Source organism: Pogona vitticeps, chromosome 2 (genome assembly GCF_051106095.1).
Source record: "Pogona vitticeps strain Pit_001003342236 chromosome 2, PviZW2.1, whole genome shotgun sequence".
NCBI classification, from domain to species: Eukaryota; Metazoa; Chordata; class Lepidosauria; order Squamata; family Agamidae; genus Pogona; species Pogona vitticeps.
Window position 1 is genome coordinate 178,757,524 of NC_135784.1, and position 27,583 is coordinate 178,785,106.

Here is a 27,583-nt window from a genome sequence, read left to right on the forward strand (position 1 = left end):
TTGCTGTAATTTCCCAGGCAATCAAAGTGACAGTGAAGGTGCTGCAACAAACACTTTTACGTTATATGGAGCAAGAAATGCCTGATCTTGAAGCTGGATTCTGAAAAGGAACCGGCCCTTGAGATCATATTGCAGATATCCACTGGCACTTGGAGCACTCCAAAGATTTTCAGAAAAAGATAAGTCTATGCTTTGTAGACTACAACAAAGCCTTTCCCTATGTGGATTCTGAAAATCTGTGGGTTATTCTGAAAGGAATGGGTGTGCCTCAGCATTTGATTGTCTTCATACATAACCTGTATTATGGAAAGAAGCTACTGTTAGGACAGAATATGGAGATACAGAATTGTTTCCTCTAACAAAAATGTCAGATAAGGGTGATTTTATCTCCTTAGCTGTTCAGTCCGTAACATATGGAAAGCCAAACTAGATTCAGATGAAAGAGGAGTGAAAATTGGTGGAAGAAACATCAATAGTTTAAGATATGCAGATGATGCCATCTTCCTGGCAGAAAGGAGCAATGACTTGAAATGACTTTTAGGGGAAAGGAAAGAAGAAAGTGCCAAAGTAGGACTGCAGTTGAACATGAAGAAAACAAGCATCATGACTACAGAAGAACTGCACAGTTTTAATGTTGACAATGAAAAAACTGAATTAGTGAAAGATTATGCATTTCTTCTTTCAATCTTCAAGCCAAATGGCAACTGCAGCCAAGAAATCAGAAGACTGAGATTTGAAAGGGCAGCAATGAAGGAATGAGAAATCAATTGAGAATGAGAATCAGTTGTAAACATGTGTCATTGGAGATCAAGACAAAGATCATCTATACTCTTTTATTTCCAGTCACAATGTACAAGTGTGAAAGCTGGACAGTAAAGACAGCTGATAGGAAAGGCATCAGTTTATTTGAAATATGGTGGGGGATGAGAGCTTTGTGGATTTCCTGGACTGCCAGAAAGGCAAACAAGTGAGGCCTAGATCAAATCAAGCCTGAAATATTATTGGAGGCAAAAATGATCAAACTGAAGTTGTCCTACTTTGTGTTTGTCATAAGAAGAAAAGATTGTCTGGAAAAGACAATAATACTGGAAAAGGTTGAAGGCAGTAGGAAAAGAAGACAAAATATGAGATGGACTGACTCCACGGCCTTGAGTTTACAAGAGTTGAGCAGGGCTGTTGAGGACAGACATTCTGGAGATCGCTCATTCATAGGGTGGCCATAAATTGGAGGTGACTTAACAGTAAACAACAAGATACTTGGTGATAGCCCATGATTGCTGGTGGCTGCTAGCTATTATCTGTCCCCAATTGCTCATGAAAGCACTGAAGCAATGGATTGGTGTTGGACTGAAGTTAGCAAAGTGATAGAAGTATGTGTTCTGTCATGGAGGGACGAGTAACTCTAGGGGAAAACCGATGTCACTTTATAGGGTGGCATTATTTGGCTTGGTGCTTGGCTGATCTCCCATTTCCACCTTCTATATTTGGAAACAGACAGAATAGAGCAAACACATACTACAGTACTTCCAATACTCTCTCATTACAACTCCACCTCCCACTATTTAAAGGGCTGCTCTCACACTTGTACACCTCAAAGAAGGAGGGAGCGTGAAACAATACTTACGGGGAAAAAAGTAAGGAGTTTGGGCAAGCGCATTGTTTCTTGCCCCTGTGGCAGTGTAAGAACCAGAACAGCAACCATAAAGCCTCTCCCCAAGCCCAGAAGGGGACATTTTTTGACCTCACTGTTTGCAGCAATCTCGCTCTCCCAGTTGTTAGAAATGGCCTGTCAAAGAGAGTTCCTTCTTTAATAGTCCTCCTCTTCATTCTGCTGGGGCCGCAGCACCACACTGTGATAGGCTTTGATGCAGGAAAAGGCCGTGGGAGGGATGCGGCGGCGGTCAATCAAGTTGTTCTCCAGGTGCATGGACACAATGTTTGAGTCCTCTGCCACCCGGGTGTCACAGACAGAGTTCAGGGGGACATGCCTGCCAGGAAGACAGAAGAAGGACATTGAGCTTTTTAAGATAGGACTTGTGTAGCCTGAGAGCAAGGAATTTTATTTTAGAAGTCTTCGTAACAACTTTGTAGAGTAGGCCAGTAGCATTTTTAGGGTATCATTTTAGGATATAAGAAATACACACCTGTACAATAAAGGTAAAGGTTCCCCTTGACATTTAGTCCAGTCATGTCCCACTCTAGGGGGTGGTGCTCATCTCCATTTCCAAGCCACAGAACCAGCGTGAATAGACAAGGAACATCGTTACCTTCCCACCATGGTGGTGCCTATTTATCTACGTGCATTTTTACATGCTTTCGAACTGCTGGGTTGGCAGGAGCTGGGACAAACGACGGGAGCTCACTCCGTCACATGGATTTGATCTTATGACTGCTGGTCTTCTGACCTTGCAGCACAGAGGCTTCTGCAGTATAACCCACAGTGCCACCACGTACAATATAGACCCAGGATGAAAAGCAAAGCACGTGCTCTACCACACAGCAATGGTTGTTCCTCATCCAGAGAGGATGAAAGAACACAGCTTGGAAAAATGATGTGTTTGGACTGCTAACTTGCAAGGCTTCCAAGCCAGCCTAGCCAATAATGAAGGTGCCGCTGCCACCACCCAAACATGTAATCCTGCCAAGTTCTGAAAGGGAACTCCTTTCACCTGATGCGGTTGTGGCTCAGACGCAGAACCTGTAGCCCCCTCAGGTTCAAGATGCCACGGGGTATGGACTGGAGCTGGTTGTTATCCAGGAGCAGTTCAGCCAGAGAGTGGTGGAGCCCCAGGAAGGAGACCGCATCGATTCCATCATCCCGCAACACGTTGTGTGAGAGGTGCAGAAATTCCAGGCCCGGCTTCATGTGGGCAAAAACGTAGCCTGGGATGCGTTCTATGCGGTTGTGATGCAAAGTCAGCTGCTTCAAGTGTCGGGGCAGGAACGAGGGCACGTGTACTAGGAGGTTGTGAGACAGATCCAAAGCCTCCAACTTCCTGGGAGAGAAAAAGACACACAGACCCTCTCAGGAGCTCCTGTTAAACTCACTTCCACAGAAGAATCTAAAGGGAGAGAAGCGGCCTGCTTGCAGCTCTCCACTCATTTTTGCATCTCCTCCAGGCCTCTCCCACTGCCAACCCAACATTGTTTTTTTAAAACACACACTGAATCAAGGACTGTGCTGTAGGAAAGGTGTTTCTCCTTTAAAACAAGGCACATGCCCCTCACAACTTGATTTTTTTTACAAAAGTACATATCTGATTGTGAGGGAGGGAACCGAGAAGGTGCCGTTTTAGTGACCTTAATTCTGAAACCCAAATCCCATTTTTTGCAGAAGTATCAAAAGCTCAGGAGATCCTGTCTCCTCTGCTTTTGATTTATCTGAGGGGTAGTGGTGGAATGAGGGGGTTTGTTTCACATAATGTCATTTTCAACCTCATTCTTTTATGGACCTCTGCCACTATCACTTGCAAGGCAGTGCTCTATAATGGTTAGAGCACGCCATGCTTTTACTAGAGGCACTTCTCTCTCTGACGGTGTTCTGAGGTCTTTAACAGCAGTGGAGCGGGCAAGAATTCATCACAGAACATGACTTTTGCCTGACATTGCTTCTACATTTGAGAAAAAGAAAGTTCACTTCTCAATTTCTGCTTCCTGTCACTTCCCTCTTAAAAGGCATAACAGCACATCCAAGCTGGAGAGCAGAGTAGCTGTCAAATGCTAGCTAGGAGGCCTCAATCTTTGATTCCACCCACCCACACACACCAGTGTTGAAGATGCTAGGATTACTCACGGGTGGTCTATCCAGGCACGTGGAGCAATACGATCTTCCTGCAGTTTGTTGTTGCTCAGTACCAGCACTGTGAGGTTCACTGTTTTGTTCAGGACACTCTCAGCTACTTCCTCAATGTGGTTGGAATCGAGGTGCAGCTCCTGGAAAAGTGGGAGTGGACTGTATGTGTTAGATTTGCCTTTTAAATAAGGTTTCTCAAGACCCCTCCCTCCCCTCCTCCCCAGTTGATTGCCCCCCCACCACCAGCTACTCCTTCCCTAAACCTCTGCCTTGGTCCCAGTTCTGCTCAATCCTCTCAGCCAGGATAGTTTTAGAATATATGCAGCACACTGGTCCAGCACTCTTTCCCCTCCCACTCCACCCACCCACCCGTGTGAAATGAGCTGGGAGCCAGAGCAGTTCTTAGAAGGAGTTGAAGGTGTTATATAAGGCTAGAACTTGGAAGAATCTAAGAAGCACCCTTTGGCAGGAGAGCAAAGGCCTCTCTAGTCCAGCATCCTGTTTCCCAGGGTGGGCACAGCAGAAGCCTCTGGGAAGCCCCAAAAGAGGACATGAGGGCAACAGCCCTCTGTTGTTCTCACTTATGAGGAGGTCACAAAGAGGGACTACACCGTTAAAAAAGAGAGAGGACAGTCAGAGTTGCATATTTCATGTGCTACTTTATAGGTGCAAATTTAGAAATAATTATTGGTTAGAATCCTGTGAGTCGTACCGACAAGTCTCCTGCTGCTGGTTTCATTGTTAGCGGCAAGTTTGCCATGTTGGGACCTCGGGGAATACTGTTCTTCTCTCCTTTTTTAAATGCAATGGATCGAGCAGAGATCTCCAGCGCTCCGTCCTGCCCGGTAATTCTCGATTCTTTTCAGCCTGTAACATCAGACTTGGTAGACAAGGCGCTTGATCGCTGTCGGGCCACCACCTCTTCTCTCGACCCTTGCCCGGCCTGGTTAATCAAAGCAGCCAGGCCGGTAACAACTGAATGGGCCACTGCAATAACTAATGGGTCTCTCCAGGAGGAGATACTCATTAGGCCCATTAGGAAGAAACCCAATCTGGCGGCGGACGAAATTGGCAATTATAGGCCCGTCGCCAGTGTTTCCTTCCTTAGCAAAGTGGTTGAGAGAGTGGTGGCAGATCAGCTTCAGGCGCTCTTAGATGAAACCAGTGCTCTGGACCCATTTCAGTCGGGCTTCAGGCCGCGCTATGGTACAGAGACAGCACTGGTCGCACTGATGGATGACCTGTTGAGGGAGGCTGATGGGGGCAATGTGTCCTTGTTGGTCCTCCTCGACATCTCAGCCGCCTTTGATACCGTCGACCACGGTATCCTCCTGAGGAGGCTCTCCGAGTTGGGAGTTGGCGGCCTTGCACTTGCCTGGCTCCGCTCCTTCTTGGAAGACCACCCTCAGAGAGTACAGCTTGGGGAGAATGTCTCGGCCCCGTGGAGTCTCAATTGTGGGGTTCCACAGGGGTCGATCATCTCCCCAATGCTGTTTAACATCTATATGAGGCCGCTGGGTGGGGTCATCAGGGGGTGTGGTGCATCGTGTCACCAATACGCTGATGACACACAGCTCTACATCTCTTTTACTCCAACTTCAGTGGATGCCGTCCAGTCCCTTCAGCGCTGCCTGGAGACTGTACTGGAATGGATGCAGTCAAATGGATTGAGGCTGAACCCGGACAAGACGGACGTCTTGAGGGTGGGTGGCCCTCCCGTCAGCGGCATAGGCGACTCCCTCTCTTTTGGAGGGACGACCCTTGCCGCAAAGAGCGAGGTCCGCAGCTTGGGGATACATCTGGACCCGGCGCTTACCATGGAAACCCAGGTGGCGTCTGTGGTCCGCTCCGCCTATTTTCATCTATGGCGGATTGCCCAGCTGCGTCCATATCTTGATCGGGGGGGCCTCATTACTCTAGTCCATGCGCTCGTAATCTCGAGATTAGACCATTGTAATGCACTCTACGTGGGGCTGCCTTTGAGGCTCATGCGGAAACTTCAGACGGCCCAGAATGCAGCAGCCAGGCTTATTAGTGGGGTGAGAAAATTTCAGCATATCTCCCCCACTCTGGTTGCACTGCACTGGTTACCTATTCGTTTCCGCATTGACTTCAAAGTGCTAATGATCACATATAAAGCCCTTAACGGTTTGGGACCTCAATATTTGGCAGATCGGCTCCTCCCACCCAGATCTACCCGAATCACCCGATATAGCCAGCGGGGTCGGCTGAGGGGTTTGACGCCGAGGGAGGCCCGGAAGGAGAAAACAAGAAACCGGGCCTTCTCGGCGGTCGCCCCTCGGCTGTGGAACACACTCCCCACTGAAATTCGGCTGGCACCCTCGCTGGGTGCTTTTAAAAGCCAACTAAAAACCTGGTTATTCAAACAGGCCTTCCCCCCAGTCAACTAAGTTATTTTTTCTTTCCTTTTCTTCTGTTATTTGAGTTTTAGCCATCTTGAATAATATTGCGTATAATTATTGTATTATATATGTTATTTATATGTTCTTTTAATTTGTTTTAGCCTATGTAAGCCGCCCCGAGTAGACGCTGTCTAGAGGGGCGGGGTAAAAATCAAATAAATAAATAAATAAATAAATAAGTTGAGAAATTGGCGAAACATATTTCCTATTGTACACCAGTTGTTGAGTCCTAGTGTGCAGAAAGAAATGCCTACGCTAACTTCTGAACTTGTGGCAATTCACTTCTAAAAGTAAGCCACGGATGCAGCACAGATGGAATCACAGAATACCATTATGGCCATCATGATTGATATAGAAGAAAGTTGCATTTCAGCACAGTGGGAAACTCCTCAGTCTTTTGTCCAGATGCTAAACACTGATGAGCAATTTCATGATCCCTTCCTGTTCTCCCTTGTTATAATTCTTTATCTTTAAACCAAAGTTGGGCTGGGCAGCTTTTCAAGTATTTGTATTTGTAAATAAGGACACATGGCCGTCGCAGCTTCTCTCCAGCAACTGCAGCATGATATCTCCGACTGTGGAAGCACTAGATAGCCATTGTGACTAGTATCCATGGATAACCATATTATCCACTTGAATCAATCTTCCTGCACAACCTCCACAATTTATATACAAGATGTATCAAAATATGCCTCCAACCCAGTCTGTGCCCGACCGGCTCTGTGTTCTTTTGAAGATATTCTGCTCTGATCTTTGTCTATTTCCATGCTAGTATTCATGAGGTTCTGAATCTCCAGTTCTTGCAAATGGGGATGCACAAATAGCAATGGCTTGTCATGTGTGGGGATGTGGGGTTGTTACATAATGCCATCAGAATTATTTCTAGAAGAATTATTTGCCCACCTCTACCTTCAAGAACACTCTGAAGAGAAACAGGAGAGAGTTACACTGAACTTTGGCAACAACATCAGTCCAAAAAACAAACAAACAAACAAACAAAGGAATGAAAGACACCCATGTCCTAAGATGAAGTTCAGACCTAACACAAGAATGCCAGCATGCATTTCGTGCAAGACAGGTACATTTCCCTGTAACCAACAACATTTTCAAACAGAAGGAAAAAGCAAACCCGAGCCCATATGTCATGCTGGTGGAAGTCTCTCATGTTGTGCTATAGCTTTTTTTTTTAAGTGAAGAGCAGCTGATACTACCTAGTAACAGGGATTTCTATCTTGCAGCCTCTTAATCCTCATAACAACAGTTCTGTGTACGATATCTTTTTACCCCAAAGAAATCTCAGCGGCAAACTCGCGGGATTTCTCCAACGTTTATTATTGCCATTCCTGCACAGAATGACATCTTTCCTGTGCAGGGCTCATCGGAAAGGACATTAAGGATGCAGAACTGGACAGTTTCTGGAGACTTGCTCTGTCCTGTGAGTGCCCCTGGACTCTTTGCTCTGCTACATGTTCGCCATAACGTGCATCACTAATAATTGCCACAGCTGTGCTCACCCGCAAGGATGGAGGCAAACCGGAAGGGATGGCCCGGAAGCGGTTGTGGTCTAGTCGCAGGTAGGTAAGTCCACCTAGGGGTTTGAAAGTGGTAGGAAGCACATTCCCATCGTGCAGCTGGTTCCCCTCCAGCTCCAGGGTAAGTAACTTAAAAAGTCCTGCGCAGAGAAGAGCAGAGAAGACAAATCCATTCATAAACACACATTTAGGACTGCGGTGCAACCACCACTTTGATGGAGGAGGTGAAAAACGGGAGACCAAATGTATAATTACTTGGACCAGAGGACTTGCCAACGTCCTTGCAAATAATGAATTGAACTCCCAACCTTCGGCTCTGCAGACAGATGTCTAAAAAACCCACTGAGCTATCCAGCAGTTCAATTAGGTTATTTGTATTCATGGGAATGAAGTGGCTAAGGGTTGTGGGGCTTTGCTTGTTTGCACACTACCCAGAGTAGTGTGAATTCACTAACTGAATGGTATAGAAATTAAATAAATAAATGCAATGCAAAGCAAAGAAACAAAGTGTGCAGATTACATACCTTCCCACAGTGCTTAAAGCACTCGCTGGGTGATTTACAATTATACAGGCTACACAGCGCCTCCCCCCACTCCCTCCCCACAAGCTGGGTACTAAATTTAGTGACTTTGGAAGTACAGAAGGCTGAGTCAACCTTGAGCTGGCTACCTGAGTGGTCAGAATCAAACTAAGGCTAATGAGCAGAGTCTTGACTGCAGTACCACAGTTTAGCCACTGTGCCATGAGGCTCCTCAATCAATTAATCAATAAATTATATATCGTATTTGGCCTTTCTCTTTTCCTTCAACCTTTCCCAGCATCATTATTGTTTCCAAAGACTCCTGCCTTCTCATGATGTGTCCAAAGTAGGACAGTCTAGTTTCATCATTTTTGCCTTCAGAGATAGTTTGATTAGATCTAGGACCCATTTGTTCTTCTCTCTTGCAGTCCAGGGTGTCTGCAATGCTCTCCTCCAGAACCATATTTCAAATGATTCCCACCTCGTCTCCTTAACATCATCAGATCCTTCCATGAGGGAATGAAAGGCACTGTAGTTTTTGACGGCTCAACATCAGATCCCTTTGACATCCGAAGTGGAGTGAAACAGGGCTGTGTCCTCGCACCAACCCTTTTTGGGATCTTTTTTGCTGTCATGCTGAGACATGCCTTTGGAACTGCAACAGAAGGTGTCTATCTCCGGACTAGATCAGACGGAAAGCTCTTTAATCTCTCCAGATTGAGAGCAAAGACCAAAGTCCAACTGAAATGCATGCGGGACTTCCTCTTTGCAGATGATGCAGCCATTGTTGCTCACTCTGCTGAAGATCTCCAACAACTCATGAATCGTTTCAGTAAGGCCTGTCAGGACTTTGGACTAACAATCAGCCTGAAGAAAACACAAGTCATGGGCCAGGGCGTGGACTCACCTCCTTCTATTACCATCTCCACACAAGAATTGGAGGTTGTTCATGACTTTGTGTACCTTGGCTCAACCATCTCTGACACCCTCTCCCTGGATGTCGAGCTGGATAAACGCATTGGCAAAGCAGCTACCATGTTTTCTAGACTCACAAAGAGAGTATGGCTCAATAAGAAGCTGATGACACATACCAAGATCCAGGTCTATAGAGCCTGTGTCCTGAGCACACTCCTGTACTGCAGTGAGTCCTGGACCCTTTGTGCACGTCAGGAGAGGAAGCTGAACACCTTCCATATGTGTTGCCTCCGACGAATTTTTGGCATCACCTGGCAGGACAAAGTTCCAAACAGAGTAGTCCTAGAACGAGCTGGAATTTTCAGCATGTATACATTACTGAAACAGCGACGTCTACGTTGGCTTGGGCACGTCGTGAGAATGGCTGATGGTCGGATTCCAAAGGATCTCCTGTATGGAGAATTAGTGCAGGGAAATCGCCCCAGAGGGAGACCACAGCTGCGATACAAGGATATCTGCAAGCGGGATCTGAAGGCCTTAGGAATAGACCTCAACAGATGGGAAACCCTGACATCTGACCGTTCAGCCTGGAGGCAGGCAGTGCTTCACGGCCTCTCCCAATTTGAAGAGACCCTTGTCCAGCAGGCCGAGGCAAAGAGGAAGTCACAAAAGCAGCAAAACCAGGGAGCTGGACAGGGGACAGATTGGATTTGTCTTCAGTGTGGAAGAGATTGCCACTCTCGAATTGGCCTCTTCAGCCACACTAGACGCTGTTCCAAGTCCTCCATACACAGCACGACACCATAGTCTTTCGAGACTGAAGGATGCCTAACAACTTTTAATTTCCTGTAATCTTTCTTTACTGTCCAGCTTTCACACCTATACCTGGTCATTGGAAATACAATGGTGTGGATGATCTTAGTCTTGGTTTCCAGTGACACATGTTTACAATTGATGGTCTTTTCTAATTCCATCATTGCTGCCCTTCTGAGACTCAATCTTCTTGGCTACATTCTCCATTTGGATTGATGATTGAACCAAGATATACAAAATCCTTTCCAGTTTCTTCATTGTCAATGTTAAAGTTGTGTAGTTCTTCTGTAGTCTTTATGTTTGTCTTCTTCATAGTCAACTGCAGTCCTGTTTTGGCACTTTCTTCTTCTTTCAATAAAAGTTCTTTCAAGTCCTTGCTGCTTTCAGCCAGAAACATGGTGTCATATTTTTTCTACCAATTTCCACTCCCTCATCTGAATCTAGTCTGACTTTCCATTTGATATGTTCTGCATACAGACTGACCAGATAAGGGGATAAATGCATCCTTGTCTGACTCCTTTGCCAGAAGAAACCATTCTGTCTCATTGTTGACATTAAAGTTGTGCAATTCTTCTGATGTTTGTCTTCTTAATGTTCAACTGCTTTAGCACTTTTTCTTTTCACTTTCACTACCCCAGGTAGAATTTTAATGAACCCTTAATGAAATTCACAGTCCTCACTCCCTGACTTTCCCAATTTTTACCATATCATGCTTCCATTGCCTATTATTTCCAAAAAACAGGAGTCCTAAATTAATAATATAAATTCTCTCTATATAAAGAATTTATATTATTAATTTCTTAACTTCTTTTATATATATAAAAGAAGTTAAGAAATTAATAATTCCATTATTATGTATATATTTATAGCTTGGGATAACAAGGGAATATATCATGCTATACATTATCACATATATACTGTATATGTATTTGCTGGCACAAACACACACAAACAAGCCGCAGTCCCTTTTGCCTTCATAATTCAAATACAGTACTGGCTGATCCACAATGGGTTAAATACATGTTTAAATGCTGGTTATACAGAGTTCAAACCGCCATTGGACTCCTACCCCTGCTCTTATGCCTTTGATTTTCTGCTTGGCATGCAGGATTTGTCAAGGAGGTGAGGGAATCTTCACCTGTTGTACTTCTCCCAGTTGGCCTGGTGAGAAAAAGCAGGAGCAAAGTCCGCTAAAAGAAGGCATTGGTAATCTGATTATAAAAATGTCCCCAGCTGATACTCTGGGGAAGAAACAAAACAAAACATCTGAATCCTGCAAATAATATTATTCAGCACAATTTTCATACTTCCTTCCCTTCCTCACTATAAGTTCCTCCAGAGAGAGGAGCAGAAACAAAGGGCCTCTATGAGGTGGAAGCAAAAAAAAGAACTTGCTCACAGTAAGTCCAATGTGAATTTTCGTTTTCCTGTTTACAAACCATTTATCAGCTGCTTAACAAGCTGCTCAGGAACCAACCCACACACATTTCATTTGTAGAGCAGGAGGGGATAGCGGTGGCTCTCCAGATGTTTTTTTGGCCTACAACTCTGATCATCCCTCCAGCAGTCAGCCTCAACATTGGTGAGGGAGCAGAGGAACCACAACCCAGAATCAAAAGAAGGGCCACAGCTGCCCACCCTGCCAGAGACAATGAATGAGGCTAGAGTAACTCGGGCTTCCTGATGTCAGTTGTGAGGGGGTCACTTCAAGTCCCTCCAGGAAGTTGTCCAACCCTGCCTCACAAGCCCAGGTGAGCCTGGGAGACAGCAAGGCCCCAAGGCCCCTAGGTGGAGGGGATGCGCTGCCCCAAGTGGAGGAAGGGCCACCAACTGATGCAGAATAGCTAGAGGAGGGTTGGATGGTGGGAAATAAGAGGGTGGGGGTTGCAGTGATTCAGGGTCATCATCATGGTCATCCACATCAGATGAAGGGGAGCCATAGGAAGAGGCAATCAAGAACGGAGACTCCATTTTCTGCACCTCTGCAGAGCTGCCAACAGAGAGAGAGAGAACTAAGGGCGCCACCTCCTCCTGCCCAGCCAGTTCAGCCATGGAAGGGGTTGGGGAACAGAGGCTCTGGCAACGCAGCCCCCAGTTGATCCAGCGCCGACCCACCTAGGTGTCCTTACTGTACAAGAGGAGCTGTGGAGCCTATCCCAGCCAGTGCCAGCACTGAGATGCAAGTGACTACAGGTGTGGCAAAGGAGGCTCCAGGAGGAGGAGTGCTGCAGAGCCCCATCATTCGCCTTCACCAGCTCTCCCTAAAAGGACTGTGCCCCAGATTGGGATTGGGGACCCCTGTGAAATCAACTGGAGCTCCAGCCTGACTGACTGACTGTGCCTCGAGGACTAGTGACAGCAACTCAACCCCCTGGAAACATGGGGAAAGTGGCAGTAGGAGCTGACTCTGTGCCTTTAAAAAAACTGTTGTGAGTAACCAAACCAGGTTGAAACCCATGGGATTTATGTTGGGGGACTCCTCGGCCACTGAGTCTTGAGGGGGCATCGCAGGACTCGCATCTGGAGTGATTGGTTAGCTTTATTTGGTTAGCATGAAAAGGGCATAACGTGCCCACTGCATGGGACATAGGGTCCACCTACATGCCACAGAAGAGTGGCTTTGGGCTGGGTTGAGTTAGGTTGTGCTTGGGGGCATGGAAAGGGCAAGAGAGGTGCCAATTCAACCAGATTTACTTTTGTTGCAACCAAGGGAATATTTTGTGCATGGCACCCCTTTTTCTACCACCGCCTGATTTCAGCATGTCTGTGCAATAGTCTGAGGTTAGACGGTTGTTGTGGGTTTTTCAGGCTCTTTGGCCGTGTTCTGATGGTTGTTCTTCCTAACATTTGGCCAGTCTCTGTGGCTGGCATCTTCAGAGGACAGGAGTCAGAACTCTGTCTGTGCTCTGGTCTGGGGTTACTTAGACATGTGGATGCTGTTAGCAACACAAGCTATCTTGACAGAACTGCACCTCCTATTATGTAATTTTATTACTCTCTGCATCTTGACAACATGTGTGTACTGTTTTAGGTTGCACAAGCAATATGTATCTGTAAATCATTTTTCTATAAAGATTTAATTGGAGGCAGAGAGTGCTTGTTGAAAGGCAATGTGAGGTTAGTCCTTGGAATGTCAGACAAAGCAGCGCAGTGGCTAGAATGTCAAACTCCAGTTAAATGGCTGCTCAGCCATGGAGCCCACTGCATCACCTGAGCTAAGGGCTGTTCCTTAGTCTGATCCACCTCATAGGGTTATTGTGAGGCTAAGCAGGCAGCACAGAGGAGTAAGAACATCCCGTCAAGGTTTATGGAGGAAAGATGGAATGTATATGTTGTTGTTGTCATTGCTAAATGCCGCCAACTCACCTCTGACTTATGATGACCATATGAAGGAGTGATCGCCAAAATCTCTTCTCTCAACAGGTCTGCCCAGATCTTGAAAACTTAAGCCTGTAGCTTCCTTTAGGGAGTCAATCCTCAAATTCAGTCTTCCTCTTCTCCTGCTATCTTCAACCTTTACCAACATTACTGTCTTTTCCAGAGAATGTTGGCGTCTCATGATGTGCCCAAAATAAGGAAGGCTCAATTTCATCATCTTTGCCTCCTGAGATTGTTCAGGCTTGATTTGCACTAAGACTCACATGTTCATCTTTATGACCATCCAGAGTATCTGCAAAATTCTCCTCCAGCACCACATTTCAAATAAATCATTTATTTGTTGCCAGCTTTCTTTACTATCCAGCTTTCGCACCCACGCATGGTGACTGGAAATACAAGCGTGTGGATGGTCTTGTTCTTGAATGACTCATCCTTACACTTGATGATCTTTCTAATTCCTTCTTTGTTGCCCTTCTGAATCTCTGATTTCTTGGCTGCAGTCTCCATTTGGATTGACGATTGAAACAAGTTATACAAAATCTTTCACTATTTCATTTTCCGTGTTTGATGCATTGCTGTTGCATTATGTCACTTACTTTATTTATCAGAAAAGTAAAAAGGAATGTCACCACAGCCAGCTGAATGGCAGCCATGGAAAAGGCAGGGAAGGGCACAGGAAGGGGAGTATCATCAACCAAAATGGGGAGAAATTGGAGCAATCCAAAGGCCTGTCTGGACCCTTCTCACAGGTGAAAAAAGTCAATTATTGTGGACAGAAGGATTACTCAAGTAAGAATTAAAATACTGTAGACTGCACTAAAGATAAGAAGCTTTTAAGCTCGAACTAGACCCTTCCAACCACCCTTAATTTCTCTACACCTAGCAAGAAAGTCTTTGCAGGGCATTTCTTTATATTCTTGCAGGCGAAACAAAACAGATACTTTTTTTACAATTAGACCTAAGTTTGGGGCACACATTTTTTGCTTGTCTTGTTGCTGTTTTTTGTTTTTGTTTTTGTTTTTCCGTTTAGAGGGCACTTTTTAAAAATTACAGCTGCCATAAAATCTGGGATTTCTCAAGGACCACCTATGACAATGTGAGCTATTGCTTTTATATCTCTAATGAAAACAAAATATTTCTTTTTAAAAATACATATATTCTACTTTTCCTGTTAAATGTCTGAAGATAGTAAGCAGCAAGAAATTAAAAGAAATATAGTTTATAAAATACTATCAGCAACAGAAGACAAAAACCAAGTATTTAAACAATGAAAAACAATAACAGCCTGTAAAACAATAATACGTAGACCAAGTATTAAAACAATAGAGCATCTTCTAGTTATAAAAATGATTTAATACATCAAGAAACAAAAGAACTACAACGTGCCATCTAAAGTAATCATGCAATTGGTCTCAGAAAAATATTTTGCCATTATCATGGTCCCCACATGGCCTGTTTTTTTCCCTACCAAACTAAGAGCTCACACTACGTGCTCCTCAGCCGCCACTAGTTGATTAATATGTCATTTTAAAAGAACTAAATAGAGACTGTTTATTGCTACAAATGTAGATACATCAAGCTATGTTATTAACTCTTAAGAGACATCCTCCTTCATCCACTCTCAACCACCACTCTCCTGCCCAAACTCGAAAACTCTCTAAACTCTCGATTTCCTCAACTCACTCTCGATCTCCAAAACGCCTTATCTAAACTCCCCTCCTCCTGCTGAGTCTCTTATATCTCATGACTCCGCCCCTCCAGCACTCCCATTGGCCAATGCAGATAGTATATGAATATTCATGACCTGGGCGGACGCCACAGCCAGTCTAATAGTTTTATAGCTAATGGGACTGATTCCTTCTGAACCTGGAGCAAAAGAAATGCTCTCCTGCATAGTGAAACATCTGCCAAGTTTGACAGTACACTAAAAAATCTCTATGTCTTAATGCAGTGCATTCCACCATAAGAAACACAAGATATCTCCCACGAAAGGGTGGGTACAAATGGAGGCTGAATTAACAGAACACCACTCCTGGTCGAGATAAATTTTGACACACAGGAGTGAGCGCCTCTGGCATACACAGAGTTCACAAGGACCCCATTTCAAGAAGAATCCCTTTTTAAAAATTGAGTGTCCTACCTTGGAAACTGTGCCTCTGCAGACCTTCCAAATTATTGTCATTCAGCTTTAGCTCCTGTAGAGAACTGGGTAGGGCTGGGATTTTGGTCAGCTGGTTCCCATCCAGATTCAGGCGCTTTAGCTTGGTGAGGTTCTGTATGGGGAAAAGATGTTCCAGTGACAACAGCCATCAACAACTTAGAACAGCAGAGCTGGAAGGGACCCTAATGGATCATCAAGTCCAACCCCTGTCATACCTAAACCACTGAGCTATCCAGCAATTCATCCAATTTCTGACGGTAATTAGACAGGCATTTGTCCCACTCTTTGGTCTGCTGTGGGGACGGGTTGGTTCACTTCTTTTTCTGGCAATCACACAATGTGATCATTGGAGCAAACCAGATTGTTCCCACAGTGTTCCTACCCACACCTTTCTGAGCAAAACTACCATTTCTAGCTCACGTGACTGTCGAACTAATGGACCAAAGGCAAGCCTTGCAGTTTTTCAGAGCTGTCAAGGCTCCCTCGACTGTCAATCTGCCACATCATGAAGAGGTTTAATAAGTGAGCCTCTGCAGGATATCAGCAAACTCAACCTCTTCTCCATCCTTTTTTAAAAAAACTGTAATAGATCATCATTGATGTGCTGCATTATGTTTACAAAAATTAAATATTTCCTTTGTCTTGTCTGAAGAGCCAGTCAAGAAACTGCCCACAACTAATTCCATGGATTCTACTATAAGCAGTTTCTTAAACGGTCCTTTAAGAAAAAGGAAATAAGATATTTTTTAAATTGTTTTTATAAGTGGTGCAGGGGATCAGTGATGGTCAACAAGAGTCTAGAAAAAAAAAATCACTTCTCCTGCCTCCTCCACTGAGGAGAAGAGGAAGTGTCCAATTTGCCAATATCCTATTTAGCTAGTACCAACCCACTCCAAAAGGACCGGTGTGGACAAGCCCTTCAGTTGCAGTGGCTGGTGATGACAAACATGCAAAATCATTTCGCTTTCACTGTCAGCAGATATTGACCTAGCTTTTGGAATGTATGGCCTACAGAGCATGTGTAAAATTTGGCTTAGTTTTATGTTGTCTGGGGGTGGAGGGGAGGGGAAAGGAGAGAGGAAGAGATGGAGTGCTACAAGGGGTCAGGTAGTGTGATAGAGAGAGAAGGAAGAAGGGAGAAGAATGAGAGATGAAGTGGCAGAAAAAGAAAGAAAGAGGACACTGGGTTCTTGCAGTATCATGGACTTTGTCCACCAGCAACTCTGGCTTCACCCATCACAGGAAGTAGCCCCTGACCTTTCCCAAGGGCCAATGGCTCTCCTTTCCAATGTAGCTGTTCCCAACTTGAATTCTCCTGCGCAGTTTACAGGCCGCTTCCTTTTTACTGACCTTGAAAGCTCCTGGGTGCAAGCCTTCAGAATCCAATTTGTTCTTGCTGAGATCTAACCATTCTAGGTTAGGCAGTCCCAGGAAAATCCCAGCTGGGATACTGGTGATCTCATTCTCTGGAAGGCAGACAAGAAGGAGGGTAAAAGATGCTAAAGAGAAGCCTCTACAAGATTAATAGGAAGGGAAGAGTACAATGACCTGAGATCCCTCTTCAGGTTTTGGATTAGTGCTCTAGGGAAGACTGTCCAAACCACGGCTTGATGGATGTCGGACTTGTTACGGGCTATCAGTGGGGACTGTAACCCTATAGATCAAGAATGGCAACATGAGGCCTGCGCAATACATGCAATTCCCACCCCCTTTTTGCAACCACCCTAAAAATCACACTTCCAACTGTTCCGTTTTTTTAAAAAATGTGCATGGCTGCTTGAGCGCATTATTTTGTTTTAAAAGCAGTTAACGTAATATGTGGTTTTTAAACTCCAAAATCAGAAAAAACCCTCCCTAGAACTCTCCAGATTTACCCACTGCTGCTCCAGATGTTTATTGCATTTTAATTCCCATAAGGTCTCTCTCCAGCCTGGCCAATGGGGAGATGTGATGGGAGCTGCAGTGTGGTACAAAAACATCTGGAGGACCAGAGATTCCTCACCTCTGCCTGCAAAATAATTGAATTAAGTCAAGCATCTGGCTTCACAGAGCCTTTGTGCAAACAAGGAAAAAGACAGCTGGGAATATACAAATCCTACAAAAAGCAAACGTAGACTCCTCCTAAGGCTCTGACCATCCAAATTTCATCACTTCAGCACCAAATCAAATATCCTCCTACTCCACTATCCCATCAGGGCAACCTTCTTTCTAACATCTTCTCTAACAAAGAGATCTGGATATCTTGAAAGCTTGCATGCTTTCATTTGGCCTGGCACATTATGTAAATTTTGCAGGTACAGAATGGTTTACCGAGTGCAAATGAACAAGACTGCTGTCCTATACACTTTTACCTGGGAACAACTCCTGCTGAGCTCATTAGAGCTTATTTCTCTATAACGTGTATAGGACTGCATTGCCAGTCTGGCATTGGGGCCAGCACAGAACCTACAGTGGAGGCAAACCTAGGAAAGGGATATTGGTGGTGGAGAAATGTTTTTCCTCCTTCAGAGATTCACCTGCCAGATAGAGGGTTTTGAGTGCAGAATCACTCAGTCTGGGCACGTGTTTCAAGCGGGCATTACCACAAGCAATAGCATGTTCAGAAAGCAGGCAAGTTGTAGGCAAGGATGGCATAATGGGTTCACCCCTTTCTCTTGGTTCTGTAAGACGCCATCTTGGTGTTCCTGCTTGGAAGACATTCTCGCGGGAAGGTCTTTGCTCTTTCACAGTCTCTGTGTGGGTGGCATGCCTGAATGAGATACTAGCCACTTTTTCTGCCCTTATCTGGCCACCATTCCTGTGGGGGGCACTATATTTTGCCCCCGCTGCTTTCCGGCTAACATTTCTGTGGGAGGAACTGGAGTCTTTCCTTGGCAGTGCCCAGCTGGTATTCCTCTGAGGAGGTTTGTACTCCTTGTTAACCTCTGCCCAGCTAATATTCCTTTGGTGGGTGTTGTGTCTCTTTCTTGGCAGTGACTGGTTGGCACCCTTGAAGGAAGGGCTGAGCTTTGTTTGTGGCACTGCCCAGCTGGCATTCTTGTGGAAAGATATCGGGCCCTTCCTGGCTTCAACCTGGCTGGTATTCCTGTGTGTGGTGCCAGGCTTTTTCCCCTCCAGCACCCGGCTATCATTTTTGTGACTGAACTTCTTATTTCTCTGTGTCTGGTTGCCATTCCTCTGAAATATAACCTGTTTTTGTCCTGGTGATATCCAACTGATGTTAGTGGAGGACAGGCTATGCTGTTTTCCTGTTAGGGTGCGGCTGGAATTTTTGTGGAGAAACCTGGTTTCCTTTGCTCCCTGGGCCTGAGTGCTGTTCCTTGTGAGGACATGATGCTCCTTCCACATCAGTGTATGGCTGGCATTTCTGTGTTGGATGCTGTGATCCCTTCTTGATGAGGGTTTGTTGGCATTTCTTTGGGGAGGAAGGTTCTCCTTCGGCAACAGTGCCTGACTAACATTGCTGTGGAGAACCCTGGCCTCTTTTCTTTCTTTTATCCTGATTGCACTTTTATCAGCAAGACCAGAGTGTGCCTGGCTTTCATTTCTCTGTGTAAGACCTGGCACTTTTCTGGTCTGGGCCTGAGTAGCATTCCTTTGTACAATGATATATCCTTGCTTTGCTTTTGTCCTGTGAGTAGCAATATCTCCCTTCACTGGTCTCTTCTTGGCATGATGAATCAAACCTGCAGGGACACGATGGTACAGGCAATGAGAGGCAGGACTGGATTAAGACCCCGGTACCCTTGTGCAACACCTCACCTCACCCCCACTCCCTAAGCAGCATGGAGACCAATGCCTCTTTGGTGGTCCTTGTTTGACAAAGAGCACCATCAGCCGGACGGTCTCAACTAAAATCACAGCGTGGTTCATGAACTGCTCCCATTCATTCAAATGGAGTAGTGCCCAAGAGCTTTCCTCTTTTTTACCCTCAGAGGTTAAAAGCCAGTGTGATGGAGCAGCTAAAATTTTGGACTAATACTGGAGGGACCCAGGTTCAAATCTGACCTCAGCCATGAAACTCACCAGATGACCTCAGGCCAGTCATTTGCTTTGAGCCTCATCTACCTCAGAGGATCGTTATGAGGACAGAAATGTGAAAGAGAGCTCAAACTCCCTGGAATAAAAGTGGAATATGACTGGAACTAATGAATAAAATGTCCTTTTCTGCTGTACCTAATGGACCCTGTATTATACCCGCTCAGGTGACTGACTAACAATTCAAGCGCTCAGCTGAAAGAGAAACGAGGAAGATAGTTCTGTGGTTACACCTCCATGCAGCCCATCTGTGGATGGGATTTGTAAACTGCCTTCTCTCCTGTGGCTGCTGGTGACTTCCTACAACGTTCCCTGTGCTGGAGCGTGCTACCTATGATGCCCCACCTAGTTCCAGCATCCAATACCTGATACCCTTGGACAATGGCTGAGGCCTAACAGTCCAACGGAGAAGGTATTACAGAACTGAGAAGGTAAGGAAGTGTGCATGGGGAGAAATTTAAAATCAGACTCCAAAGAGAAACCAGGTGGCAAGACCTGGCAGGCGAGTCCAGTAAAAACAATTTTAAGATTGTTTAACAATTTGCTGTGCTTGAATCATTCAGTTCCACATTTCCAAGAGCCTAGTGCAGAACTTTGACAGGGACGTGGTGGCGCTGTGGGTCAAACTGCAGAAGCCTCTGTGCTGCAAGGTCAGAAGACCAGCAGTTGTAAGATCGAATCTACGAAACCAAGTGAGCTCCTGTCGCTTGTCCCAGTTCCTGCCAACGTAGCAGTTTGAAAGCATGTAAATGCGAGTAGATAAATTAGTTACCACCACGGTGGGAAGGTAACGGCGTTCCGTGTCTAGTCGTGCTGGCCATGTGACCACAGAAACTGTCTATGGACAAATGCTGGCTCTGTGGCTTGGAGACTGCAACGGGCACCACCCCCTAGAGTCAGACATGACTGGACTAAAGGGGAACCTTTACCTTTACCTAGTGCAGAACTTTGAAAGTTACTTTTACATGGATGAGTTACACTACAGTTCGAAGCATCCCAGAAGTAAATAGTTGCCATTATAGTTACAATTTTAAACTATTTTCTTTCTCTTTATTCAAAAGCAGAGAGAGGAAGAGTTACTTTTTTGCACCACATCTCACATAATTACAAATACGTACACACATATAGCGAGTGATTTTGGGCATTACAGTCCAAAAAAGTAAAATTTCCCAATTCAAAAAGAATTTTACAGTAATAATTTATTTTTGTTATTTAGTTACCTTAAAAAACAGAATGCTACAAGCTGCTGGGCACCTGTACAAAACCTACCTAAATAGTAAGGTCACACACAGATTGTAACTAGCCAGTAACAAAAACCCGTGCTCGTTACACTTGCAACCAGAGTGAAAGTACTCCTCATTAACATTACAGATGTGATGTAACTTGGTTATATTTTCATTATTGATGAAAAGGAATTAGTTACAGGTAACTCATGGATAGTAATGAGGTACTTGCACATTACTCTCATACACAAAGTCATTCCCCTGGAATCCAATATAATTTATTCCTACAGCCTCTTCAAGGAAGTAGATAAGAGTTAATAAGGAAGCAAACCACTGTCACTGAGAAGGTTTATTGCATCTAATGGGATTCACTTCCCCCAGATGACATTTAGAGGTAGACTAAAATTAGATGGTTAGCTTTTAGAAACAGAACTAGAGTAGGCCTATTGACATATGTGCTCATATTCTCTTCTCCCATCTCACACTTCTATGTGGTGGTGTTGGGGAGGGAATAATACTTACTAGGCTGGTCTACACTGAAGTTTGTCTCTGGGCCTGGAATTTCTGGCTTGGCAACGGTGCTGCTAGTATTAATTTTCTTAGTCTCCAACACCTTCTTTCCATGTTTGGCCAGTTCCTCCTTCTTGGTCACAGCTCCCTTTCCCAGATTTTGGCCATCCAGATGTGGGAGGGCCGGCACTTTCCTCCTCAAGACACTGTTTTTCAAAATGGAAAACTTTCTCCCTTTGTGGGGCACCTTCTCTTCTCCTGCCACACTTTCCACACCCGCTCCAGACTTAGATGTCTCTGGAAAATCAAACAGGAAAGAGAAATCAGGACATGCTTGTTGTTTTCCTTACGATGACGCATCTACAGGTCATGGGGTTGGGGATTGGGGTGGGAGAAGGTGACTCAAGCCCAGACTGGCTAAGCAGACAGGAGTGGATGTCCTTCTTAACGGCTGGAGCCATTGGTGGCCAGCAGCAAGTTCTGCTCCCATACCAAGGATGGCCCTGAGGATACCACCTGACTCTTTCTTGTGGTGTTAAATAGTTACCATTCACTCTTCTGAGAAAAGCGTTAAACTTTAGAAAGAAAGTCCAAAAAAGGATGAGTCTGGGTGGATCCATAGGGGTAAAATACAAAATATACAGGGAGGCAATACCTTAATTAGGATCGACTACAAATAGGCCCTTTTTACCAGAAAGGTGGGAAATAAATAAATAAATAAATAAATAAATAAATAAATAAATAAATAAATAAATAAATAAATAAATAAATAAATAAATAAATAAATAAACAGACCGACTGACCGACCGACCGAGATAGATAGATAGATAGATAGATAGATAGATAGATAGATAGATAGATAGATAGATAGATAGATAGATAGATAGATAGATAGATAGATAGATAGATAGATAGATAGATAGATAGATAGATAGATAGATAGATAGATGTGAGCTTTCAAACTTCATAGAAAACATTTTCAGGCTATAGGGAGACAATTGGGGTGGGGAGACATCTGCCCATGTATTTGGCATGAATTTGTGGTATATTTTCTTCACAGGGCTTGTGTGTGTGTGTTTTTTTTTTTTTAGGGCTTCCACAGGGCTTCCACTCACATTATTTTGTCTTGCTTTTGTCTTGTATGATCACCTATATTAGCCTTTGGGGCAGTTGCTGGACATATCCAAGTGATTTAATTGATGATGCTCATCACCCAGAGCAGGGGGTTTCCACTAAGTCAGTCAGTCAGTCAATTAAATATACAGTATAAACAAGTGCCATGGGCAGGATGGTAAGAAGGTCAGTCGGGCTAAAGCACAGTATTGAAAGGTGTACTGTAATTTATTTATGTATGTGTTCCTCTTATATATCAGCACACTGTGTTCTGTGGCTCAGGCATGATCCTGGTATCTCATGGGATATACATACACAAAAGCACACTCTTTTTGACTTTGCTTTAGTGCAGCTTTTTCTAACTCCGCATTCTCCAAATATCTTGAACCTCTATCATCTCTAACCAGTAGCCCCACTGGGTTACGTTGACAGGGTTTATGCCAACCAGCACGTCTGGAGAGCACCAGGTCATGGATGTCTGAATCCAAAATTATCCTTATTTTTCAGGCTTTGGGTCTGCAGGCTTCTCGTCACTGCTGAGGCACTGCTTTTCCATAGTTAACTGGAAGCAGAATGAAAACAGAAGTGCCACACAGCTCTTGAACACAGCACTTTATTATTCAGCAATGCCCTTTAGCAAGGCCAAGATATTTCTGCAATGTTTGCTCACAAGTTTGTTCCGTTCAGTGGAAGTTCTTGCCAATGTTAAATGAAAATCCTGACTGTTTTATTGCTCCCTATTGAGGGGGGGGGCTGCTGATGAATATGTTATTAGTCCTTTCAATGCATCACAGCATTGATCACAGCAGCAAAAACAGTGCAATCCTATGCATGTGTTATGCATAGGATTGCATTGTGTTTTGTGCGTTTTTACTTTCTAGTAAGCAGCTTAAGGATCACTATTCAAGTGGCTATTATAAGTCTATTCATCCCCTATTCCAGAATGATGATAATTATGAAACAATTGTATGGAGTGCCCTACAAGAAGAAAACTTTTAATTAAAGTCCCAGGAGTCCTAAAAAGCATCAGTGTTTGTACCCCTAGGATACGAGGATTGTGACCAATCCACAGCCATGCATGCTGTGTCCCCATTTTATTTTAAATATCCTGTCCATTCATACTTCCCCTTACCACTAATCAGATCTTGGGTGGGATGGGGAATCCAAAAAGGAGAAAATAAAAAAATATTGACCTAAAATGATTTAATGTCAACATTTTTTAAGATTTATTCTCAAAGGCTTTCATGGCTGGGATCCCACAAACTGCACCAGAGCACAGAGTTCGACTCCTGTTCTCTGAAGATGGCGGCCACAGAGACTGGCGAAATGTTAGGAAGATAAACCTCAAGAATATGGCCAGAAAGCCCGAAAAACCTACAACAACCATTTTTAGGATTCCCCATAACAAATGAGTCAACAAGGCATTCAGTTCCAGAGAGTGTGGAAGCAACCATGGTATGTGGAATAGAATTCTACCTCCAGGAAAAGGTGCATCTTTACACATTTGGCAGCAAATGCCAGGCCTAAGAAATGAATATGGGCCTAAAAGTTTCCTTGTCTGGCGCACAAAAAATACTTGCTCTTTGGTTTGCACCATAGCAATAGCTGAGGTGCTGATACACATGTTAAATGATCTTAAGTACCCTGTAACAACTTCCAGTGGCTTCCATACTCTCCTCCTTTAAGGTACAAACCCCCATACAGTAACCTGGTGCACATACACCGTGGCGCACATTTAGAGTGTACACTGTACAACAGACACAAGCTCTGCCATTTCCCTACAACTCAAGTTACATCGCAGGTTGTCTAAAGATGGCTTGTACGCGGCAACCACACAGGAAAAGCAGCTCAGATAAGACCCTCTTCTGACTTTGCACAGCTGCTTGGAATTGTCACAGAGGGTAAAATGCTAATATTGAGCATCTGAACTTTCTGGATGAGTGGCGACCCTTAGCCCTTAGGCCAGAGATATGAGAAGGCAGGGAGGAATGTCTACGTACACCGTTTGGGAATGGCAGGATGGAGCACGGACAGGATGAATGGGATAGGAAATTTTAAAAATACAGCTTCCAAGCCTCACATCTCTTTTTTTTTTCTGGAATTGTCCATAGAGGTGACAGGCTATTCCACTTTGTATAATTTGCTTTTGTATGGAAGTGAATTATCTATCCATTTCAACTCCAAAGTACCTCTTTTCCAAAGTGTGGAGATTTTTTGCATGTTTTTGGCACTACAAAGTCCAGAATCCCGCTCCAGCCGGGATGGATCCTGCTATACTGGCCAGGGGAGTCTGGGCAATGTAATCCAAAGAGGTAACTAACTATTCCCAAGCTCTGTTCTTCTTTCATTGCCCTTCCCCCATCTGACTCAAACATCCAATCTCTCCCCTCCCCACTCACCTTCCGCCACACCTTTTCCCAGGATGAGCTCACCGGCTGCCAGCTGTTTTCGGCCTTTGGCTGGATGGGCTGGCACAATCAGAGCAGGAGCAGATGGGGAACCAGAGTCCTCCACGGGGCTTTCGGGTTTTTTCCTGGCAGCCGAGCCAGAGGGAGGCCAGAGGGCCAAAGCAATGACAGCCAGGGCAAAGAGCTGCATCCTTCCACTGCCGTCCAGACTGCGAGGCGGCGGCTCTTCTCCCAGGCTGAGTTCCCCAATTGAGGCATAGGCTTAGACGCAGGGAGAGGTTTTATATTCTACATTCCCCCACAACTCTGTGATGATGGGGTGGAAGAGGGAGTCAGTGGGGGTGGGGAAGCGCAACTTTGACTGGAGTGAAGGCTCTCCCGGTTACCAAGGGGGGCTCAGGCAATTCCTGCCAGCTGGGGATCTGGCCCATCTCATACAGGGGAGTTTGTCTCTTAGCACCTGGCCAGGCTCCGAGCCCTTGTGCCAATGAATGGCGCTTCTGTGTGCATGCACACAGCCAGCTACTGTCCAGAAACCAGGAGCTGCTCCCATACAGAAGGCAACCTGACACCCCTGGCAGAGCTTAACCAGTCCATTTCTCTCTCTCTCTCTCTCTCCATACAGTGCCAAGTCTGTGACTACAGGCTCCAGCATCTAACCCATATACAGTTTTGCATGGATTTTCACTAGCTGAAGATATAGCATAGGGGCTCCATCGGGGTCAGGGATTTGGGCAGCTTTTAAACTAAACCTCAGCTTTTATATATAAAAGAAATGTTCCCCCTGTGACTCCAAATAACGTGGCTTTTCCAACAAACTTCCTTTGGGGTCCTGTGCAGGCTTCTTAGAAATTTACAAGGATTTCTTCCTTCAAGAGAAATCTTAGTTACAGGAGCTATCCTGTGTACACATCCTTCAGTCTCGAGAGACTATGGTATCGTGCTCTGAATAGAGGACTTGGAACAATGTCTGGCGTGACTGAGAAGGCCAATTCGAGAGTGACAATCCCTTCCACACTGAGGACAAATACAATCTGTACCCCGTCTAGCTCCCTGATTTTGCTCATTTCGGGACTGCCTTTTTGCCTCAGCCTGCTGGACAAGTGTCTCTTCAAATTGGGAGAGGCCATGATGCACCGCCTGCCTCCAGGCTGAACACTCAGATGTCAAAGTTTCCCATCTGTTGAGGTCTATTCCTAAGGTCTTCAGATCCCGCTTGCAGATGTCCTTGTATCGCAGCTGTGGTCTCCCTCTGGGGCACTTTCCCTGCACAAATTCTCCATAAAGGAGCTAAGCCTGAAATGAAAGACAGCTTGCTCCTCATTTCTGTTCCTGCAGTGTCAAACTGTAAGGGGTGGCCTAAGATGTTTCACTGCCTGAGGTTGAACAGTAAACACCTTACCCCACCCCCACACAAGTCAATGTGTTGTCAAGTTGTTTCAGCGTCTGAACCAAAACATTTCAGAAGTTCCCCACTATTCACAGCAGTGCAAATGTAAGCATTATTAATTAATTAACGAAAAATTTGCCTCCCAAATGTGGTGTCTGGCGTGATGCTCTCATTTCCCTTATAGATAGGGCTGGCTGGGTTGTTGTTGTTTAGTCGTTAAGTCATGTTCGACTCTTTGTGACCCCATGGACCAGAGCACACCAGGCCCTCCTGTCTTCCACTGCCTCCCAGAGTTGGGTCAAATTCATGTTGGTAGCTTGGTGACACTGTCCAACCATCTCGTCCTCTGTCGTCCCCTTCTCCTTTTGCCTTCACACTTTCCCAACATCAGGGGCTTTTCCAGGGAGTCTTCTCTTCTCATGAGATGGCCAAAGTATTGGAGCCTCAGCTTCAGGATCTGGCCTTCCAGTGAGTACTCAGGGTTGATTTCCTTCAGAACAGATAGGTTTGATCTCCTTGCAGTCCAGGGGACTCTCAAGAGTTTCCTCCAGCACCACAATTCAAAAGCATCAATTCCTCAGTGGTCAGCCTTCTTTATGGTCCAGCTCTCGCTTCCATACATCACTACTGGAAAAAACATAGTTTTGACTATGTGGACCTTTGTCGGCAAGGTGATTTCTCTGCTTTTTAAGATGCTGTCTAGGTTTGTGATCACTGTCCTCCCAAGAAGCAGGCATCTTTTAATTTCTTGGCTGCTGCCACCATCTGTAGTGATCATGGAGCCCAAGAAGGTAAAATCTGTCACTGCCTCCATATCTTCCCCTTCTATTTGCCAGGAGGTGATGGGATCAGTGGCCATGATCTTAGTTTTTGTTTTTGTTTTTTGATGTAGAGCTCTTCAGACCATTTTTGCGCTCTCTTCTTTCACCCTCAGTAAGAGGTTCTTTAATTCCTCCTAACTTTCTGCCATCAGAGTGGTATCATCTGCATATCTGAGGTTGTTGATATTTCTTCCGGCAATCTTAATTCCGGTTTGGGATTCATCCAATCCTGCCTTTCGCATGACATATCCTGCATATAATTTAAATAAGCAGGGAGACAATATACAGCCTTGTCATACTCCTTTCCCAATTTTGAACCAATAAGTTCATTCATATCCAGTTCTGCATTCATATCCAGTTCTAACTGTTGTTTCCTGTCCAACATATAGTATTGATTTCTCAGGAGATAGATAAGTTGGTCAGGCGCTCCCATTTCTTTAAGAACTTGCCATAGTTTGCTGTGGTCCACATAGTCAAAGGCTTTTGCGTAGTCGATGAAGCAGAAGTAGATGTTTTCTGGAACTTTCTGGCTTTCTCCATAATC

The 27,583-nt window shown here is 44.9% G+C and overlaps 1 protein-coding gene across 1 annotated transcript; it reads right to left on the reverse strand.

Annotated features, from left to right (window-relative positions):
• On the reverse strand, positions 1 to 27,154 carry LOC110078660 (uncharacterized). The gene is made up of 9 exons (XM_020793050.3): positions 24,820 to 27,154; positions 21,320 to 21,604; positions 18,053 to 19,222; positions 16,887 to 17,002; positions 15,516 to 15,648; positions 7,731 to 7,888; positions 3,794 to 3,933; positions 2,670 to 2,996; positions 1 to 1,988 (listed from the first exon to the last, which is right to left on the reverse strand). Exons 1-9 carry the CDS (start codon positions 25,016 to 25,018, stop codon positions 1,808 to 1,810), a joined length of 2,709 nt encoding a protein of 902 aa, XP_020648709.3. The 5' UTR covers positions 25,019 to 27,154; the 3' UTR covers positions 1 to 1,807.
• Positions 27,155 to 27,583: the final 429 nt, after the last annotated feature.

What these genes read in the sequence shown, in the direction of transcription:
- LOC110078660 (XM_020793050.3), bottom strand. Translation starts at nt 25,018, where the DNA reads ATGCAGCTCTTTGCCCTGGCTGTCATTGCTTTGGCCCTCTGGCCTCCC. An exon ending in GGGAAAAGGTGTGGCGGAAG is followed by an intron (nt 21,605 to 24,819) that starts GTGAGTGGGGAG and finishes TTGATTTTCCAG; the next exon opens with AGACATCTAAGTCTGGAGCG. An exon ending in GTTTGCCTCCATCCTTGCGG is followed by an intron (nt 3,934 to 7,730) that starts GTGAGCACAGCT and finishes CCACTTTTCCAG; the next exon opens with GAGCTGCACCTCGATTCCAA.